At 39.1% G+C, this 23085-nt stretch overlaps 1 protein-coding gene across 1 annotated transcript in view; it reads left to right on the plus strand.

Annotated features, from left to right (window-relative positions):
- The first annotated feature begins 7226 nt into the window (after positions 1–7226).
- The window catches only part of BNC2 (basonuclin zinc finger protein 2), a 438326-nt gene continuing 422467 nt past the window's right edge, over positions 7227–23085 (plus strand). The window contains exon 1 of the mRNA XM_090274080.1: positions 7227–7319. Within this exon, the coding sequence (XP_090130206.1) occupies positions 7317–7319 (3 nt within the window). The 5' untranslated portion in view covers positions 7227–7316. The remainder of the gene's footprint in view (positions 7320–23085) is intronic.

Raw genomic sequence — 23085 nt, forward strand, 5'->3', positions numbered from 1 at the left:
ATACAGCTTGACTTCAGGTGCGCCGCAGGAGTTGCCGGTGTTGACTACAACGTCAAACCGCCTTAGGGACTCCGGCTCCGGATTTTCTGTCGGGGTTTACTCCCCTAGCCTTCCCCTAAAGAGGTATGCCGCAAGGCAGCGGAGGTTTTTTGGAGTCAGAGTTTTCCTTCTCTGATGTACCCTGACTGGAAGATCGAACCAGCGACACTTAGCTCGCAGGCCGATGCTCAATCCACTGAGCCAAACCAGCCAGGGCATATAAATGAAAGTACGTAAGAGAGAATAAGGAAATTTGGGAAGAGTAATTTGGAAGGGTTGCTGAAGTTTTCAGTGTTGGGTTAAGTTTAGGTAAAGATAAATTATTTGTTGAACATTTGATGAGCAAGACCAATTTAGACAATATAAGCAAAGGGACTAGAATTTGGGGGAAACAAATATAGAGACTGGGTTGCAGTTGGAATGGTTCCAAGAAGACCATAATAAAGAGAGAGGAGAAAAACTGGGAGGTTCAACATTTTGGACAACTCCCATCTTGTGTATGGAGAAGAGTGTGAAGGTACAGAAAGAGGTATGATGAAGGAAGGGCAGGAGTCAGGACAGGATAGTGTGCAAGAAACCATGAGAAGGGAGAGAGAGTTTTGGAAAGAATTTGATCAACAATATCAAATGCATCTTAGAGTAAAAGAGAATGGAATTGGAATATATTGTTGCATTTATCCACAAAATGACTAATGGATAATTATGAAATAATGCAGAATTTAAAAAATATTTTAAGGTAGAACAATTTTAAAACACTTTGGTATGACAAACACAGATCTAATGCTTTTAAACTCCTGACAGATATCAGTCTTTGGATTCAGGAATAAGAATTGGAATTTCTGAGAATTCCCCAAATCAAAAGTTATTCTGTATTTTACATAATACCTCATTTATGTATTATTAAGTAATAATGAGAGAAAAAATAATGAGTGATCATAATTATAGTGAATCTTCTTTCTTTGATAGGGTTGGAGGGTTTTCTGGAAAAAAAGTAATAATCAATATATGGTTTATTAGTATTATATACCATATACCTGTGAGAAAATTATATATTTAAATACCATGTAAAAATTAATTCTACCTGATAATGACATTTAATAATAGAAAACACTAAGACAAAGGAAACATTAACATAAATGCCAAATAGAATTTACTTAAAATTGCAAGATCAAACCACAACTATTTAATATTTAAAACTTGCCATTGTTAAAATTAAATTTTAAAACTTAGAATACATTAATTGCTTTATGTGGTAGTCATGATATTTATTTCATAATTAAGCTTCAAGTTGTACAAAAACTTTTTTCATTTTGTGTTAACAATGGTCAAATTTTAATTGTGAGTCTGAAAGCACCTTCAAGTCGAGCATTAGTGTATATGTTGTTTCACAAAAACTCATACTTTTAATGATGAAAATATTTTGTCTGCAATGATTTTGTTTTGAAATTGATTTCTTTTTTTAAGTTCAGGTTTTTTCCACAGTAACATTTATATTTCCTTTTCTTTACGTTATTCTACCCTTAAAGAATTTACAAAGAACAGTAGTCTGTGACTATATTGGCAATATTTGCATAATATAACATTCAGGATATTTTATATGGTTAACAGCTCTACACAAAACCACTTACCAAGTTAAGAACTTATTTGGTTTCCAAATAATGTTATTTCTTGGTACAAAACTCACAGGATGTATATATTATACTATGTAATAAAATTATATTTACTTAATTTGCAAGAATGACTCATCATTAGTACCATACAGGGCTACAAATACATACTTATAAAATGGGCACAACTACAAACAAAACTAACGTGTTAAATGGTAAACACTTTTTGAAATGTCTCCCATAACCTTCAACTCTGTTGTCAGCATTTCCTGCTCTAACATTCATTTGAACTATTGTCTCTAAATTGATTAAGTTTTAACTCTTTCTCACATGAGAATTCTGATACTTTTTAATCCCATTTTACCAATTTCTTGACAGATTTTTCTCAGGATTTTGAAAAATATAAATGTGATGGAGAATGATAGGAGGAAATTCCCACATGGAAACATGACACAGACATGCCATTTTTGTAACATTTAGGAAGCTTTGTGCAGCAAATAGAAAGACAACCTCAAAATGGCCTAAATGATAAGGGGATTAATTATATCCCATGACAAGCAGTCCCAAGCCATCTGGGGTTAGTTAATTAAGTTAATAACAGCATCAAGAGCTCAGGTGCTTTCCATCTTCCTACTTTGTCATCCTATAGACTCCCTGGTGGTTCTAAGACAGATTCAGCTATTTCAGGTACCACATTCTCACATACTAGCATTCAAAGCATGAAAGGGACAATTCATTTGTCAGTCTTTTTGTTGTTGTTTTAATGAGTAAAATAATCTTACCCAAAAGTCCTCACCCAATGACCTCCCCTCATTCTTCTTTGGCTAGAGAACCAAGTAAAGGGAAGAGATCTATCATAATCAGTTTACTACCACCTGGTCTAATTTGAGGCATGGAAGACCATTGTGTAGGCCAGCGATTCTCAGACTATTCAGTCTCATGACCTCTTAAATATTACTGAAGATTACACAGAGTTTTTGTTTATGTGGGCAATAGTTTACTGGTAATTATTGTACTGGAAATTTAAACTCTGAAATTTAAAAATAGTTATTAATTCATTTAAAATAACAGCAATAGGCCTGACTGGTGTGGGTCAGTGGCTAGAGCATCAGCCTGCAAAATGAAAAGTTGTTGGTTTGATTCCTGGTCAGGGCACATGCCTGGGTTGCAGGCCAGTTCCTAGTTGGCGTGTGCAAGAGGCAACTGATCCATCAATGTTTCTCTCCCTTTTTCTCCCTCCATTTCACTCTCTCCAAATAAATAAATAAATAAATAAATAAATAAATAAATAAATAAATAAATAAAACATTTAAAAAGTAAAACAACAGCAATAAATCCATAATTTGCTACCTGTTGTGGTAGGCAGAATGATGGCCCCTAACAATGCCCATATCCTAATCCCTGCAATCTGAAAATATTTGCAGATGTGATTAAGAATTTTGAGATTGGTAGATTATCCTGGATTCACTAGATAAACCCAATGTAATGACGGATTTTGAAAGACGGAGGCAGTGTCAGGATGATGTAGTATAAGAAAGACATGGTTGGCTATTACAGCCTTTAAAAATGGAAAGGGACCACTAGCCAAGGAATGCAAGTGGCCTCTGGAACCTGGAAAAAGGTGAGGAAATGGATTCTCCCTTAGGTTCTCCAAAAAGCAGATCTGCCTACAGCTTAATTTTTTTTTTTTTTTTTAAGATTTTATATATTTATTTTTAGAGAGAGGGGAAGGGAGAAAGAGGGAGAGAAATGTCAACGTGCAAGAGATATGTTGATCAGTTGCCTCTTGCACACCCTCAAGGGGGACCTGGGTTGCAACCCAGGCATGTGCCCTGACTCGGAATCAAACTGGCGACCTTTCAGTTTGCAGGCTGGCACCCAGCCCACAGAGCCATGCCAGCCAGGGCTACAGCTTGATTTTAATGACCAATTTTGGACTTTGAAATCCAGATTTATAAGATAGTAAGTCTGTGTTGTTTTAAACCACTAAATCTGTGGTAATTTGTTACAGCAGCAATAGGAAATGAATACATACACATTTTAAAATTAAAAAAAAAAAAAAACCCAACAACTATGTTTTCCAAAACAAAAAATTAGAAAAGTGGCATTGACTTACATTTTTGGCAAACCTATTCAAGATCTAATATTAGAAAAGACAGGTGAATTTTATATCTGCTTCTGCATTCAATCTGTTATGGTAGTATATGTTACATTACCTCTGAAAAAAATGTAAGTAGAAAGGCAAATCATTTCTCAGTTTTAGAATAAAAAGTTTTGACCTCATAGCCCTCTTAAGAGGGTCTTGGGGACACAGGGCTGCCCAGACCACACTTTGGGGATCTCTGGTGCAGGAAGTCAATGCTTTTTGTTCCACCCCACAATGAACAGATATAGAACTGTCTTTTTCACATTCCTAGAGTGAATCTGTGGGCCTTTAAGATCATCACTGATATAGTATAATTATTTTCACATTTCTTCCTTAATTCAAACAATATTTCTAAAGGTTATCTTGTGCCTGGCATTTCTTAATGGGTTGAGGTTATATGAGCAAACACCGTGGATACAGCTCTTGCCCCCATGAAACTTACATTTTAGTTGAAGAAAAACAGGCACATAGATAAGACAATTTCAGGTACATATTGCTAAGGGATATAAAGAAAAGTAACGGAAGAAGGTATGAGGGGTGTATCAGGTGCTTGCAAAGAGCTACTTTAACTGGAGTCTGAAGAAGTGAAGTTAAAGCTGAGATGTGACTGCTAAGAAGAAACCTTTGGGGAAATGTGGGAGAATATTCCAGGTAGAGAACAGCAGGGGCTAAGATGAGGAAAAGTAGAGGCAAAGTAGAGGTACAGAAAGCAAACCAGTGTGACTTCAGCACAGTGTACAAGGGGAATGAAAAAAATAAAAAAACAACAGCCAAAAGGGTCAGGCAGGTGTAAATCAGTAAGGTCTCGCAGGACACAGAAAGGACTTAAGGTTTACTCGAATTGCCATACAAACCCACTGGAGGAAATAAGAGACTGTGGAATTCTGCTATGTGCTAGGCTTCACATCTATAAATTCTTTCACCTTCTTCAAGGGCTGCTCCTCAGCCGAACACATTCCCAATCTTTATAATGATGACTCTCCAGGAAAGTACAGGACTCCAAATAAACACATCTTACCTCACATAAATTGTTTGTATGCTCACATCAAAAACAGATAGATCTGAAACCAATCAGGGGAATTTAAATGACAGGTTGCTTAATGTGGCTAGTGTAGGTGTGCAGCCAAAAATGCACAGTGTGTTTACAATTGTTTGGCAATTGCTGGTCTGTCACTTGTCCAAAGTGGTAAGTGTGTGAATGGATTTGTATGGGTAATGACTCTGAAATTAGTTTTTCTCATCTCTCCATAATACAGGAAAACACATTGGTCCTTGGCTCATTTCTGGAGAATTCTTGTGATGATCCTCAGTTGCTCAGAATTCACATTTGGTCATCATTATCCCTTGTGTAATCGGTTTCTACAAACTATAGGATGATGTTATAGGAATGTTTACAGAATAAGGAAACATACTCCACACCTTAATCAAATAATTTGAAGATGAGCCTTCTTAGAGAACATGTATATATATACATACACATATACATACACATATACATATAGTCATTAGTTATCTAGTCTATACCTTTATAGTAGAGTGAGACAAGTAATCTTGTTTCTTTCTAGAAACCTCCAGATGAATCATGTGCCTAGAACTCCAAGGTCAACAAACCTTTCCCCAAGATGAGGCAGTGAATTTACAAACGAAGTTGACCTGAAATCTACTTTGAAAGGGCCTTAAAAAAGGCCAGGAATTTGGACCCAATCAGTACAGGTAACTACAGGTGCGACCGCCCCACTGTTAAAAAGCTCACCACGTGAAGAAGCCTAATCCCATTTTCAGAACAGCTGTGGCTACTTGGGCCTGAGTCAGCCATGGATCCTGAAAGAAAATTTTTAATTATTGTGAAAATGTGTATTAAACTTAAGCCCAGACTGTACATCAAAGAAAATAGAACTAGGTAATTCCAGGGCTGCCTATTTTCAAAGGAATTGAATTCTGACCTCTGCGTGCAATTAGTTTCTCCCTTTCTCCTCAAGGGGAGAGAAAGGTTTTCTCTTTTCAGCAGTAACCGGTAACAGACCTGTTGTTCTGCCAAGCAAGTCTTCGCCTTGGCGGACTCTGATTTCCCAGTGCTCGGGGAGTATGCCTGAAACCCGTGCCTTCCTCCCGAGCCAGATAAGCAGAAAGTTTGTTATAGCTATGATAAATCTGCACAAGGCGGAGATGTTTTTGGCCCAAAGCGTACGTTAGAAAGAATATGATTCAACTCGCCCTCCTCCCCTGGTTGCGGCCGGGGAGTGTGTTTTGCCTGCATTTGAGAAATGTCCTTCAGCGACAGGCTTGCGCGCGCAGAGCCTGCAGCCTGGAGGTTTCTGCGTCTTCGGGGCAGGGCGACTCGTGTCGGCTGAGTGTCATCCACAGATGAGACTGGTCGTCCCCTGCGGGCGCCCGCGGATGAGGCAGTCCCCTTCCGTCTCCTGCGCCAGGCCGGCGGCCCGGACCAGGCAAGGGGAAGGAAGCCCTCGCCGCAAGCCGGCGTCTCGGCCGGCACAAAACATGCAGCCACCCAAAACTTTTTTCTCCCAGCGGCGCGCAACTTTTTGCCTTTTCGCCCAGCACTGTCTCGTTCCGAGTTCCTGTCCCCTGGGGTTCCCTCGACTTCCCTTGCCGCCTCCCCAGCGCGGGGAACCGTGGCTGACAGAAGCGAGGGGCGCGCGGGCCGCCACGGCAGGCACGCGGGAGGAATAGGGGAAGGGCAAAGAGGAGGGGGCGCCCGCAATGGTTCCAGAAGAGGAACTGGTCAAAGGGGACGAAGACGGCGAGCGGCCGAAAAGGAAAGCGACGCCGCGGTTTGCTGCAGTCGGAATAAAGTTCGCGCCCTTTCCTCAGCGTTCGCAGCCTCCCATCCCCGCCTCTCTTCTCTCTCTTGTTTGACAGCCGGGTGCTAGCGGCCACCTCCTGGTCCACGCCCGCACACCCCGGGGGGCGCCAAAGTTGTTTTCCATCCCCAGAAAGAGTGGGGGAGGGGGGAGTACCAGGGCGGGAGGTGAGCGAGAGAGAAATAGACATCCTCCTTTGCGAAACCCCTAGAAATCGGAGGACAAACAACAGCAAAACTAGCCCGACTTTTATTTTGCGAAAGGGAAGCAACATTGTAATCACGACAATTTTCCAGAGAGGAGAATCTTGTGGGGTTTACAAATCCGCCCTAGGTCACCTCGCCCGCCCCCCACCCCTCAGCAACCCCCACCCATGACAATCCGTTTTTTGTTTTTTGTTTTTACTTTTTGTCCTGTAAAGCCGGGGGAACGCCACAGGCTCCGACTTGGGGAGCGAGGCGACCCGGGGCGCGTGTGTAAATCAGTCACCTGAGCGCCGAGGGGCCGCGGCGAGGGCGCGCGCGGGCGGGCGGGCGGGGAGAGGCGGAGGCGGCTAGAGCAGCGGCCGGGAGGAAACCGGGAGGGGGAGGGAAAGAAAGGCCGAGACTGAAGGAGCGAGAGGCGGCCGAGGGGCTGGTCCAGGCACGGCCGCTAAGAGGAGACCAAGAGGCAGGGGCTGCACTTGACAACCAGCATGCCGAGATGGTAAGAAGTTTCCACCCTCCTTTCCTTTCTATTCTAGACTTCGTAAGAAATGAGCCCCGGGGCCGCCCGGGGGCCGTGTTTTTCTCCAGTCCAGCGGCGTGAGGTGGAGGGGGGCGGTGAGGAGGGCGGGCAGGGGAGGAGAGCCCCAGTCCACACTGGCCCCTGCTGTGCCCCCGAAATCCCCCCTAAACTTGGCCCAAGTTTCTGAGGAGAGTTCCAGGTGGGAGGGTGTGTGTGAGGGGCGCTCGTGAACGTCGCCCCCTCTCGCGGCTGGCGGGGAAAGGTGAGCGGCAGGCTCCAGGGAGTTGGGGACGGGCTGGGGAGAAGGTGGGGGATGAAGGGAGCGCTGGAAGGAGCTCGGGGCGGAGAGGAAAGACTTTTGGAGAACGGGAACTTTTAAAACTTGCCCGCGAGTGTGGGACGGGCGGCTGGGCGTGGGCGCCGGTGCGCCGCGCGGTGAAGGAGTCCGCGGCCACCGCGTCCCCGGCACCTTGGCTTTGCCCTCCCCGCTCCCCCACGTTGAGGAAACCCTCCTTTGTCAGTGAAGAAATTGTAGGATGTGCTCCTGGAGGTTTTAAGAAGAATGTGCAAAACGCAGGCAGGAAAATAAGCCCCAGAGAGAGATTTTTGAGGTGCAGTTCTGGAGGAGTCTACTTGTTTTACTTACACGTGGACTACAGGGTGGCATTTGGGGCCCAGGGAGGGGGCAGGATACTGAAACAAACAAACTAGATAAACTAGATGAGGTCCCCTGTGAAGTGAGGTTGAGATTAACACAAAAAGTTCCAAGTGCAAGTGGCGGCGGCGAAGCTGCGGAGTGAGATGCCAGCACAGCCTTACCGCACTGGAAGCGGCTCTCGGCACCGGCCGCGCAGTCCGTTCGCCCGCGGACCGGCGCTCTGTCCGCTTTCGTGGAAGTGATTTGTTAGAAATGAGGCTGGACCACTCCCTTCCCTTTTAGTTTGCTTCCACCTAGACCTGCTGCTCTTACCCCACTTGGGATCTCACATAGGCTGTGTTCCGCCTGTAAATGAAACATGTAAGAAAAAGGCAGGTAGCTGGTTGGCAGTTCTTTCCTTCTTCCCTTCTTCCCTTCCCCCTAATGTGACATCTCTTGTTTCAGTGATCAAAGTCGCTGCTGGAGTGTAGGAGATGCGACTGTCAAATGCAGGTTACACACACACAAAAAGAGCGTGTGCCCAAGACTGGGGTTACAGTAACGCTGACAGAAATTAAAGTGGTTTTGAAAGCAGCGTGCAATTTATGGTGCTTCCCATGTACCCTAGAGTCAAGCTGTTGTAAAACTGATGTACAAAAGACATCATAACATAATCCTGTGTACCCAGGATTAAAGTGGCAGAAAGTGGCCTGTTTCATTATTTTTTATGTATTTCGTGGACAGTTGCAGTGGTTGGAACGTGTGTTTAAGTGGAGGCGTCAAAACAAAATATTAAATATATCTGTTTAGCGCTTGAGAGTTTTCTAGTGGCATTTTTACGCAAGAACACTGTAAAAGACGGTTATAGGTATTCTTTTTCTTCCCCTTTCCCTTTGCCTGTATACTATTTGTCTGCACATCTATTCCCAAATACCGATCACTTGTAACAGTGACTGAGCCCATGGTCATCTACTGCTTTGTATTCTGCAGTTTCAGATGTGACTGTGCACACACACTCTTGCTTTAAGTGGGAGAATTTATTTCTGGTACTCTTATGTAGTGTGTCTGATCTGAGGACATCCTCAAGAGGAGTGAGACCTTGTACAAGCTAATAGAACTTCCTTTACCCTTTGGAATCACCCCCGAAATCCCTTGTGAACCTTTATACGGTATCTGTGTTTTATATTATATTTGTAGCTGTTTCATTTAAACTGTTCAGCCTTAATGAAGTTCTCAGTTGTAGCTGCTCTTCTGTTCCCGGAGAGCAGAGTATTTAAAATCCAGATTGCTAATCACTTTTCCAAAGTACGTACTGGAGTATCTTCACCTGAGGGAAGTAAGTATTACTGAGCCTGAAAGTGAACTCCGAGAATCTTGTGAGAAAAGTTTGAAACTTTTTTTTTTCCTCCTGAAAATATTAAGTTTGGAGTTGGTTGCTTATAAAACTGAAAACAACCACCACCACCACCACCGCCTTATATGACTTTAAGAAATAAATATGAAGAAAATATTAATAGCAGTTATACATTCCTAATACTTCATCTTTTTCCTTCCACCTGAAATGTGAGATTTCTGTCAGGCAGGGCTATGTGATTACAAAAAGAAGCAGACAAAAGCAGAGCGGACTATTGCTGTATTAAAATGTAAGTGTTACAGTTTGAATTTTCAAGTGAGAGTTTTTGAGTTCAGTGCTTTACATAACATTTTGTCCTAATCTTGCTTGCTGTCAGGGATGTTTCATGGTTGTGCAATTGCTGCAGTCAAGAATGCCAATTTGCATTCCAGGAGTGTCATTTGATTACTTTTATCTGCACAGCTCCAAGACTGGCCCAGACCTCTCGTTTCATCTTGCCATGTCACGAGTCAATGCTGTGTCGTCTTTTCAAAAATCTGCCTGATTTAGACAAGAAAGAAAAGTACTTTCATGTTGCAGCCGCAGTCCCCTGCTAACTTGTCAGCAGCAGGATATGATTCACTTGGGCCCAGAAGACTGGAACAGAGAGGCGGGTTAGGCGGTTCAATAAAGCCCATGGACAGGTAGTGTGTGACATCCCCAGAGAGCCGCAGTTAATGAAGAACAGGTCTGCTTAGTTCTCCACACGCTGACCTGGTGCTGTCCCCACAGTTTTCTCATTTGATCTTTCCCAGCAAATTGATCTTTTCTTGTATTTTTTTGCCTTCCAAGTTAGTCCTTGTGGGACTGAAATTAGCAGAGCAACTTAAGTTGGGTAATACAGCTGTTCAGAAAAAGAAGAAATTGGACACTGGCTCAAAAAGGGGTGGGGGTTGGGGATGGAGGGAGCTATTCTTTTTGTTGTCGTTCCTGGGAATATTTCCTATATTAAGAGAGTCCAGAATAGGTGATGACTTGAAGTTAGTGGTTCCCTTTATTTTTAATTTTAGCACTAAGGTTCCACACCATTTTAAATATCCCTGAAGTATTTGAAAGATAGTGCTAGTGAATATGAGAAGTTCGATTTAGCATTTTTCATATTCACTTGTTTGAAATGGTTTGCCAGTCAATTATGTGGCTTTTATGGCTATTGTAAGATAGACTAAATATCAATGGCATACTTCAACTATGTTATTTATAGTCTTCTAAATAACTACAATCCCAAAATACCCAATACTGAATAGCAAAAAAAGATTAAACAATAAAAATGTCATTACCAGTGTTGTGTATAAATATGGTGTATGAAAATGTTTTCTATGAATTACCATGAACATCTTGCTTTCCATAAACCCCACAGATACACTGTTAATAAAATCTTAAATTTTTTTTTAAGATTCTGCATTTAAATATAGGTTTTTAGAACTGAGACCAGATCACAAGTTTGAATTTCTGTAGATATTAATGTATGTTGTGACTTGTTTTTTGAGATTAAAATTAATTTTAGCAAAATGGGTAAATACAAGTTGGGAATATAGATGTAGTTTAAAAAGGTTAAAGTTTTATTATAGAATTTTCTATATATAAAGCTTAGGTTGGAGACAATTAATATATTCTTAATTTGATGGGGATATAAGGAGCAGTGTTTTCTGAATTCCTGTGCAGATGGTCTCATTTACCATCTACAACCTTACAAGAAACAGTTGAAAACATTTCTTGTAGAAGGGGAAGCAGCCTACTCAAATCTTTCCTGTTGGATGGAAATTACATAGGGCCATTGGTTAGTAAACTCCTCTCTGAAGAGCTAGAGGGAGCCTCATGATTTTATTAGATATACCTAAGGTAAAAAAAAACATCACTCTGGCAATCAGAATGCTGTAGAAAAAGTACATAAAAGAATACTGGCTTAGTCTTTAGGCTTGGAGGGGTTATTGTAGGTTTTTTTTTTTAAGTTGTGACAGAAGCAACAACTTTCTATAAGAACAGTTGTCAAATAGCTAACATTTTTAAGGTTTTACCTTTTAAGTGATTTGAAGATCAAGCAAAATGCAACCAAATACATTTTAAACCTGATTTTGGTTTGCTAAGTGTGTTGTTTTGTTAACTGAAGGAGTTCTCTTGTTAGGAGGCCAACCTTCCAAATTCTATTAAGAGTAAGTTCCTACCAAGTCACTAAGGAGGGGGATACCTTCTTTCTGTAAATAATGGTTTTGAAGTAGTTCAGCATGGAACTGCTGTAGTCTGATGAGAAAACTCCTTTGAAGTAAATACTTTGTGTGATAAGCATAAATAGTAAAACATTTATACAGCTGATTAACAGATATGTTAAATTTAAAGAAATAGAACTCAAGTGGTATTAAATTCAGTATTTGTTGTTTAATCTCACGTGTTTCAATCTTCCTACGAAAATTTTTGATATATTTACATTAAAGAGTCATTGATCATAATTGCTTTTTAATATTTATATACTAGTTTTTAGTAGCATTACTTTGGACAAACTTATTTGCCATTTAAGTAAATAATGTAATCCAGTGAGATAAACTAGCCAGATTTGTCTTTTTTTCATCTCTTGCACAGTAGCTCTCATTATATTGCTAGCCAATAAAAGTCTTTATTTGTTGCTTATTAGAACCCTCAGTACACTCAAGAGTTCAGCTATAATTTAATTTGGCTGTTCAAAGAGACTCCCTTGTTTTAAAATATGTTCTCAGTATGCTCTTACCATTTATTGTAAACCTATAACTCATGCATATTCATAGGAACGATTTTGCAGATTTATAATTTTTTAAGGTTTTGCCATAGCAGAGTCATAACTTAAAAAAAAAAAACCTGTACCTAATAATGTCACTTTCTTTTTTCTTTATGTTCCTTTGACATTCTGGAGCACTTTTTCCCTTGGTGATTTAAATAGTCTTGCTTAAATAGTCTTGCTGTTATAATTTAAAATCAGTTCTACAAGGAATGCAACCTTTCATTAAGGTGAGGTAGAGATGGGCACTAAAAACACAAATTCAGTAATTAAGAATTCTAAATGAGAGCATTTTACTTTACAGTCACTTGAAATTACAAAAAGTTTGCCTTGTACTTCACACATTGCTAGCATGATAAATTCAGTTTCCTTACAGTAAACTGCTGGGAAGTTCTGCAATGAGTGGAAGGAAGATGGCTTGAGAGTTTTGGTAATATTTGTAGCAAATCAGGTTCACTAAAGACTAGGACTTGACTGTAAAACACTAAGATGAGTATCAGGAATTCTTCCACAAGGAAGGCAGAATGTGGAACTGCTAAATGAATTACTGCATGTATAGCTTACCCATGGGCATCACACCAACCAGCCCTCTAGATACAGTATTTCAGAGTTATCAAAGTGTATAGTATTGTCTTGGAACTTTTGGTTCATGAGTTCATAGTCGCTGCCTTTTTGTGTTTAGTACAAAGATGTAACAACCTACACAAAACATTTTTCTCTTGTTATGACCTTACATTTGCCAAAGTGCCCCATGCTGAAATTCCTTTTCAGTATCTTTTTTCTTTTTTTTTTTTTTTTTTAGTGCAAAGCCAGACGTGTACCCAGACACAAAAGCCTCTGTGTATAGCAAGCTGTTTTAAATATTGTGACTCGACGATGTGCTGTCCTTTCTCTGCTTGAGCCAAGGATCTCTGCTCAGTGTCTGTGGATTACTAAGCTCCTTCTTTATTGTACCTCTTGTCAACTATTCCTATTCATTTAACCTTTCATTAGTGTCTGTGCAGCTTCACTGTCTAGAAAGGCAAGGAAAAACCGAAAGGCCCCACTGTCACAGTTATTAGATTTCTCGGTTACATCCCAGCAACCATAAAGAAGTGAGAGTCGACACCATTGTCGTGCATACTGCTGTCCTGGGGTGCAGCTCTTCTGTGCGTGTCAAGGACATGTGCCACATGTTGATATGCGTCCCAGGGATAAATGCACAACATGGGGGATAGGCCAGTGCTGGCAGTAATGAGCTTTGTAGGAGTTATTGCAAAGACCCAACAGTTTGTGAAGGAATTTTGCTTAACAGGCCAAGGAGATAGACAGAGTTGAGGGCTGCCAAGATTTGCCTGTGCGGAGCTTGTCAGTCACATTGTTTTCATCTAAACTTCATTTGAGGGGAAAATGGAATACATTTGACAGCATTAAAAAGTCTTATTTTCATTTTTATTCTTTCAGAGGAGAAAAGTTGTTATTTCTGGTGACTATTTAGTGTATAGTAACTATTTTTAGATTGACTGAATCATGTATATGGATCTATTAGCAGTGTACCTTAATTCTTACATACCTAGAAATGAGATATTTTATAGATATGATATATATTTTTAAAATCTGTATAACAATAATGTAGCCTATTAATTTTCTTATGCTACTCTTTTCCCCTTTTGATTTCTGACAAGCACAGCCTGCTGTTACGATTTAATTCCTTAAAATTCGTTTGCCTTCTTGCCTCAAAGTAAAGAGAAAAAAAAGATCATTGGATCATTTTCAAATCATACTAACAACAAATATTGCAGCTTTTGAATTAGAAAATATTACTTCAACATCTTAGAAGATTCATGGAATTCCTTTTTAAGAATTCTCAGGATATTCGAATAGAAAAAGAAAATTATAACACCTTTATCTCTTTCTGCCCGAAAGTTCATCCATATTTTTTTAAAACTAAGAAAATCTTTGTTACTAAGAGTGGATAAAATATTTTGTGTTTCTAATTTAAACAATTTTGTCAGTTTCCTAAACTCTTTTGGGGCTCTCCAATAACTTTGCAATCATATCATTGATTTATTACCAATCCTTATAAAGTTGTTCGTCATTTTTACTTGACCTTACCTTTTTAAGCAACATATCACTTTTTAAAGCATATTTTATTGATCATGTTGTTATAGTAGTCCCAATTTTTTCCCCTTTTCTCCCCTCTGCCCAGTACCTCCCTTTGCCCCGCAATCCTACCCCCCTTAATTCATGTCCACGGGTCGTGCATATAAGTTCTTTGGCTTTACCCTTTCCTATATTATTCTTAACTTCCCCCTGTCTATTTTGTACAAACCAATTATGCTTCTTAATCCCTACACCATTTCCCCGTTCCTCCCCCATACCCCTCCCAGCTGATAACCCTCCAAATGATCCCCATACCTATGATTCTGTTCCTATTCTGTTTTGCTTACTTGGATTTTGTTTTATTTTTTTAGTTTCAGTTGTTGATAGTTGTGAGTTTGTTGTCATTTTAGTGTTTATAGTTTTTACCTTGTTTTTCTTAAATAAGTCCCTTTAACATTTAATATAATAATGGCTTGGTGATAATGAACTCTTTTATCTTTTATCTTTACTTTGTCTGAGAAGCACTTCATCTGCCCTTCTATTCTAAATGATAACTTTGCTGGATAGAGTAATCTTGTTTGTAGGTCCTTGCTTTTCATCACTTTGAGTACTTCTTGCCAGTCCCTTCTTGCCTGCAAAGTTTCTTTTGAGAAATCAGCTGATAGTCTTAGAGGCACCCCTTTGTAGGTAACTCTGCTTTTCTCTTGCTGCTTTTAATATTCTCTTTTTATCTTTCACCTTTAGCATTTTAATTATGATGTGTCTTGGTGTGGTTCTCTTTGGGTCTAGTTTGTTTGGGACTCTCTGTAATTCCTGAACTTGTATATCTACTTCCTTCACCAAATTTGAGAGGTTTTCCTTCATTATTTTTTCACATAAGCTTTCATTTTTTTGCTCTTCCTCTCCTCTTTCTGGCACCTCTATGATTTTGACGTTGGCATGTTTAAAGTTGTCCCAGATGTTCCCAAGCCTCTCATTTTTTTCAATTCTTGTTTCCTCATTCTGTACTGGTTGAATTTTTTTCTTCTTGTATTCCAAACCATTAATTTGAACCTTGGCTTCCTTCCCTTCACCATTGGTTTTGTGTGTATTAACCTTCATTTCTCTTAGCATAGCCTTCACTTCTTCCCTTACGTGTTTGCCATACTCAAGCATATCTGTCAAGCCTGTGAGCATCTTTATCACCAGTGTTTTGAATTCTGCATCTGTTAGGTTGGCTATCTCATCCGTTAGGTTCGCTGTCTCCTTGTCACTTAGTTCTCCTACTGAAACCTTGATCCATTCCCCCTTTTGGGCCATACTTCTCTGTCTCCTTATCTTGACAGGCTCCTATGTTTGTTTGCCTCTGTGTCTTAGGTAGAGCTGTCACTCCCGTTACATTGTAAGGGGGAAGCCTTGGGTATTCGTCAGTACAGAGTGACCCATTTCACCATGTTGTGGCGCTGTATGTGGGGAAGGGGTCAGAGAGGGAACAATGCCGCTTGCTTAGCACTCAGCCCTTTTCCAGGCACTTCTCCCACTTTCATATGGGACTGGTGCCTCTAGCTGTTGCCCTGGCTGTCGTTCCCAGAGTGGGTGGGTCTGCAGACGTTCTAGGACCGTGGGAACCCTTTAAACAAGTGGACTCTGCTGAGAGACCAGCAGTTTCTTCCTCTGCCCCAACCCCCACTGGTTTGCACAGTCAGATGCAATGAGGCTTTATTTTCTCTGGTGCTGGGACAGTGAGCTGCATGATCTGGTCGGGAGCTGGGAACACTCCCCAGGTGTCCCTCCCGACTTTTTAAAACGTGCGACTGTGTTTTCTGCCGGCCTGCCTCTGCCACTAATGCTGCTGCCTCTGCCACCACTACCACACCACATTCCCTCCGCCCTGGCTCCGCCTCTCCTACCTGTCTGGATGAATATTTCTTCTTTATATCTTTTGTTTGTTGGACTTCCATGCAGCTTGATTTTCTGGAACTTCTGGTTGTCTCTAGTTTTGAGGTAGTTGTATTCCTTCTTAGTTGTGTAGGCAGACTCAATGTGTCTGTCTAGGCCTCCATCTTGGCTGGAAGTCTAAACCCAGGGACATATCACTTTTTAATAGTTTTATTTGATGGTTTCTCTGGTAAGCTTTTATGGTGTCTTGTAACTGTTGTGATGGCTTAGTTGTCTTTGTTTCAGGGAAGGAGTATTTTTCACACTCCTTCCCTTCGGTGGGATGCTCCCTTCCAGAGAAAAATATTCAATAATTGACAGTTAAGTGCCTAGCCAGCCTAGGGCCATGTTTCAGTCTCTTGGCCATTGGGTTGAAGTTCTATGTACATTATATTAAGATGAATTTACCTTGATTATTTGAAGTGATCTGGTGACTTTCCCCCAGACAAAGCAAGATATGTTTACTTCCCCCCTTCTAATGGTCCTGTTTCCATTCATTATTGTTTGTGTTGGGTGAGCTAGAAGAGGAAGGAGGGACTTATGAGCTCTAATTTTAGCTACCACCCTTAACCCCCCACCAAAAAAAAAAAAACTTAGAAAATAGGCCAGTAGTCTGTGGTGAAAGGGATACATGGCAGTAGCTACTTTCTATAGGAATCCTTCAATCCTTCATCTAGTCAGTATCTCTGTGCAGCTGGCTGAGCATGCTTTGCAAGGCAGTTGCCCCATTATTTACACCAATGTGCGAACAGCTCTGGGACTGGGTTTTGAGATACCCCATTCTATTCCATCTAGCTTTGAGGGCCTCTATTCCATCATTTGTACAATAAAACCAGTGAGTTTGGGAATTTCTAATTTTCTTTTCAATTGGAACATTTTATATTTTATGTAATAAGACTTTACAATTGCCCTGGCTGGTGTGGCTTGATGGATTGGGCACCAGCCTGTGAACCGAAGGGTTGCAGGTTCAGATCCCAATCAGGGCACAGTTAGGAGTGTGCGAGAGGCAACCGATCTATGTTTCTCTCGCTTGTTGATGTTTCTCTTCCTCTTTCTCCCTTTCTTCCCTTCTCTCTAAAAATAAATAAAATCTTTTAAAAAAAGACTGTACAATCATAGCAGTTTAATATAGTTAATAACTAAATTAGGATATAATTCATATGCTGTATAATCCATCCATTTAAAATATACAGTTAATAATATAAGATTGAATGGGTATATCACCTTTTATTTATCCATTCATCCAGTGGTGAACATTTGGGTTGTTTCCACCCTTTGGTTGTTATGACTAGTGCTAATGTGAACATTTGTGTGCAAGTGTTTTGTTCTCATTTCTGTGGGGTCTATACCTAGGAGTGGAATTCCCAAGTCATATGGCAACTTTAACCATTGAGGAGGTGCCAAGTCCTTCTCCAAAGTAACTGCACCATTTTACATTCCTACCAACAGTATGTAAGTTTTCTGATCTCTCTCTACATCCTCTCCAAACTTGGTATTGTCTGTTTTTAAATTTTTAATTTATTTTTAGCCGAAAAGGGAGGGAGAAAGAGAGGGACAGATACGTCGAAGTGAAAGAGAAACATCAATCAGCTGCTTCTGCCCCGACTGGGGGCCAAACCTGCATCCCAGGCACGTGCCATGACTGGAAATCAGCTGGTGACCTTTCGGTTGACAGTACTGCTCCAACCAACTGAGCCACACTGGGCAGGACACTATTGTTTGTTTTTTAATTTTAAGCTTCCTAGTGGGTGTGAAGTGGGTTTGCTTTGCATTTACCTGATGGCTAGTAACATTAAGCATCTTTTCATGTGCTTATTGGCCATTTGTGTATTTTCTCTGTAGCAGAGAAATATCTGTTAAATTCTTTACCTAATTTTCATTTAGGTTATTTGTCTTTTCATTGTTGAGCTATAAGAGCTCTTTATATGTTCTGGACATAAGTCCTTTATTGGATATAAGATTTACAAATAATTTCTCCCATTCCGTGGGTTGTCTTTTTACTTTTTTGTTGGTGTCTTATGGAGCATAGACACTTTAAATTTTGATAAAGTCCAACTTATTAATTTTTTCCTTTGTTTGTGCTTTTGATATGCTAAGAACCCATTGTCTAACCCAAGGTCATGTTGATTTATCCCTGTATTTTCTTCTAAGAGTCTTATAGCTTGAGCTCTTACATTTAAGTCTTTAATTTATTCTGGTTAACTTGTATAATGTGAAGTAGGGGTTCTACTTCATTCTTTTCAATGTGGATATCCAGTTGCTCCTAGCACCATTTGTTGAAAAGAAAGTTCTTTCTCCATTGACTTATGGCACCTTTCTGGAAAATCATTTGACCATGGCTGTAAGAGTTTATTTCTGGATTTTTTATTTGGTTCCATTTCTCTACATTACTATCCTTGTGTAAGTACCACACTGTCTTGATAACTGTAGCTTTGTGTTATGTTTTCACCTGAGAAATGTGGATCTTCTAATTTCATTCCTCTTTTTTAAGATTATTTTTGCTGTTCTTGGTTCCTTAGCAGTTTACTTAAAATATTTTTTATTGTGGTAAAAAACACACAACATAAATTGAACAACTTAACCATTTTTAAGTGTATGATGGTACAGTAGCGTTAACCACATCCTGGGCAACAGATCTCTAGAACTTTCTCATCTTGCAAAATTGAAACTGTTGAATAACAACTCCCCTTCCCCTCTCTTCACAACCTCTGGCAACCACCATTCTATTTTTCTAAGAGTTTCACTACTTTAAATACTTAATATAAGTGGAATCATGTGATATTTGTCCTGTAAATGGCTTATTTCACTTAGTATAATGTCCTTGAGGTTCATTTATGTTGTAGCAGGGGTTAGGATTTCCTTTTTTCTTTTTTTTTTTTTTTAAGGCTTTATGCACATACCACATTCTCTTTACCCATTCATCTGTAGATGGACATTTAGGTTGAGTCTACCTCTTGGCTCTTGTGAATGATGCTGCAGTGAACATGGATGTGCAAATAACTGCATAATTCTGCTTTGAATTCTTTTGGATATACAAGGTCTGTCTGGAAAAAGTCCAGGCACTGTTAATATAACAAGAATACTTTGCACAACAGTGATGTAACTTGGCAGCCAAGGAGAGAGGACTGGAATGTGTGTGCATGAACAATGACGACTTCATTGTACTAGTGAGTGGGGGCCATAGACGCTGTTGAGTGTACTATGTGGCCCTCACCTTCAAAATGACTGAGTAGAGCAATCAGTCTGTTTCAAATTTGTGTTAAGCTTGAACATTCCTCTGCAGAAACTGTTCAGATGGTTCAGAAGGCCGCAGCTCTGGGCAACTGGTGATTGGCAGCTTCATCAAGACAATGCGCCTGCTCATGCATCACCTCTTGTGCAGTTTTTTTGGCAAAACATTGAATCACCCAGGTGACTCAACCTTCCTACAGCCCAGATTTGGTGCCCTGTGACTTCTGGCTTTTCCCAAAACTAAAATTACCTTTGAAAGGGAAGAGATTTCAGATTATCGATGAGGTTCAGGAAAATGCGATAGGGCAGCTGATGGTGACTGAGAGAACTGTGTGAGGTTCTCAGGTGCCTACTTTGAAAGGGACTGAGGCGTCATTGTCCTGTGTACAATGTTTCTTGTATCTTGTATCTTCTTCATTAGATGTTTATATTTTTCATATTACATGTCTGGATACCTTCTGTACAGACCTCGTATATCCAAAAATGGTGTTGCTGGATCATGTAGTAATTTTATTATTAAGTTTTTGAGGAACCTCCACACTTTTCCATAGCTGCTGCCCATTTACATTCTCACCAAGAGTGCACAAGGGTTCAAGTTTCTGCACATCTTTGCCAGACTTCTTTTATTCCTATTTTTTTTAATAGTGCCTTTTTAATGTGTCTGAGGTGATATCTCACTTTAGTTTTGATTTGTATTTCCCTGGTGATTAGTGATGTTGTACATCATTTCTTTCATAATGCTTGTTGGCTACTTATATATATTTTGGGGGAAATGTCTATTCAAGATTTTTGCTGTTTTTTAGTGGAGTTTTTTGTGGTTAAGCTTTATCTTTATTCTGGATATCACACCCTTATCAGAATTATGGTTTGCAAATATTTTCTTCCATTCAGTAGGTTGCTTTTCCACTCTTGTTGTACTGAAGTTTTTATGTCGTCCCATTTGTCTATTCTTTTGTTGTTGTTGCCCATAAAATAAATTTACCTGATCCTTAAAGAGTAAAGGTTACATTAAGAAAGTACATCCATTATTTGAGTAAAAAACTCTTGGTGGTACTACAAGGGAGAAGAAATGTGTCATTTGGTATCCAAAAGATGATGTCTGTTAGCTCCCTGTGAAACACCCTGGTTTTACTTTGATGTTTCTTAATTATCATTGCATTTAAAAGCATTCTAGGTGTTTTGTATAAGAAAGACAGTTCATGCCCTGGAGGGTGGAATTAAGTACCTAGAAATAATTGTTTTTGGTTTTCTAAATATGTCAGAAGGAAAGGGAAAAAAATTATGTTTGAGAAAATTTTTCTTCCTAGATATTTTATCGTAACTAGAAAAATACCAACAGTGGTTAAAACTAAAAATTATTGTAGGATCTCAAACCCAAACTAATTGAGTTTTAAATAAATACCATGCTCAAATCTAGCATGGCACATTTGGAAACATGAGCCTGTTTTACAGTTTACCTGGAAAATTTTGTAATTAAAATACTTCATTGTTGAATTTAGAGAAACTTGAGAGCAAATGAAAGGTAACTTAATTTGGAAGCAGCCGTGTTGTATCATTGTTGAATTAAAAAAAAAAAAAAAATTGTTCCCTTAAAGTTCTAATTTCTCTTTATTCATGGTAATAAAGACTTTTAGTTCCCTCCAAGTAATTGCTTTTCTAGTATTCTGATGGACCTATCTTTCTTAACTGCATTTTCAATTTTGGCCTTTTGCCAGTTGTTTTGGACAAGTTTTATTTTTCATTCAGTATCAGCTCTTAATTAGATAACTAACTGATCAAATAGATATGTGCAGACTATGTCTTTTTTCTTCCCGTATCAGTATTTACATATTTAAATAGTAATTAGCCAATTTTATTTATTTTTTTCATTTTTGAATTTACTGGTGTGACATTGATTAATAAAATATACACGTTTTAGGTATGCAGTTCTACAATACATTATTTGTGTGTTGTGTGTTCACCACCCCAAGTCAGATCTTGCATCACCATTTATTCCCTTTACCTTCTGCTACCTCCCTGACCCCTCTTTCCCTTTGGCAGTCACCACACTGTTGTCTGTGTCCATGAGTCTTTCTTTCTTTTTCTTCTTTTTTTTCTTTGCTTAATACTTTCACCCTTCTCATGACAATTTTGAGGATTTACTTTTTCTCTGGTGAAAATTCTGTGACCCCTCTTTCCCTCTGGCAATCACCATACTGTTGTCTGTGTCCATAAGTCTTTTCTTTCTTTTTCTTCTTTTTTTCTTTACGTAATACTTGCACCCTTCTCATGACAATTTTGAGGATTTACTTTTTCCCTGGTGAAAATTCTGTAAAGGATTTAAAATCATTTATAAAAATTGGTATGGTAGAAAAATTTATCTTTACTGGACAGTTAAGTTCTGATTATATATACATATTATATGCCTATGGCACATTTTGTTAATATTGAACAAGAAATGGTATTTTCCTGTTCATTTAAACATGTTTTGACATGTGCACATATGTATATGGAATGACAAATTGATACCGTTCATGGTTTGAGGACTTAAAGAGGTAATTAATTAGAACAATACAGCCATACAAAGAAAGTCCACTCAGTTCTCTGGCCCATGGTATCTAATCTCCCTGTAATACACATTTTGCTCTCTAGTGGATTAGTGATGTTTATTCTATCAACATATATATACCTAACAGGTATGCTGCTGGAAGCACAGTGTGTTCAAATTTTGCTCCCGTTCAAAATGGTGATTGAAAACAAAACATTGATTTGATGAATTGGTTTTTGACAAACCAAAACATTAATTTTGCTTCAGAGTACATTAACTTTAAACGATATTACAAAATAAATAAATATTTTTAAACGGAGAAATTCTGCCCTATCAGTACCTTTGTAAGAAATATCTTCACATAAAGGATTTGTGTTTGTTCACTGGTCTTTGCAGCTTCACTATGTCCCTCAACAGCAACCAGTCATTAACATGATGTTTCTGTGTACAGAGTTCAATGATAATTAGATCTAATGAAGTGTGTGTGTGTCTGTTTAAAGTGTCCATGAGAAACTGATAGTTTAAACTTCCTTGTGGGGAACGTAGAATAGTATGATTTACTTAAATTTTATTTTTGGGTGGAAGGGAATGGTTTAACATTGTTATATTTTCATGTTGCAGTAATAGCTGGTACATTTAAAAGAAATAGTTTCGGATTTATGTATGGATGGCAAGAATGTTTATTGAGTGTATCAGTGAATGTTTTACTAATATCAGATTGTATTTCTGAAATAGAGATATGCCAGGATAATAAATCTGTTAATAGCCAATAAGTGAATATTTGATTACTATGTGTAGAATAACTTGCTGTAGATATACATGAAACAACGTTAGATAATAGTGTACTGATTTGATAAAAATGAAAAAAGATACCTTTAAAATTTTTCAGGGTTTTGTGTTCAAGCTGTACATTTGATATAGGTATGGGAGTTCCAGTTGTCTTTTATTTTCCAAAGTCTAACACAATTTTAATTATTTTAGAATATAATAACAGGCATTTGAATTTCTGTGATACACAGGACACTCTATTAGGTGCTATAGGTATTACAGATGGAGTAGAAGCTAAAGCCCTAACATTAAAGGAACACAAAGTCATTGGCCAGAAGATATTCATTGTATTTAAAAGAATATCCATAGACCAGGGTCTGCCTCTGGTCTTAATTTGCTTAGAAATCGGATTTTTCAGTATACCTTTGAAAGAGGTCAGTTAGT

Source organism: Furipterus horrens, unplaced genomic scaffold, assembly GCF_987537825.1.
Source record: "Furipterus horrens unplaced genomic scaffold, mFurHor1.1.pri manual_scaffold_4, whole genome shotgun sequence".
In the NCBI taxonomy this organism is placed as follows: Eukaryota; Metazoa; Chordata; class Mammalia; order Chiroptera; family Furipteridae; genus Furipterus; species Furipterus horrens.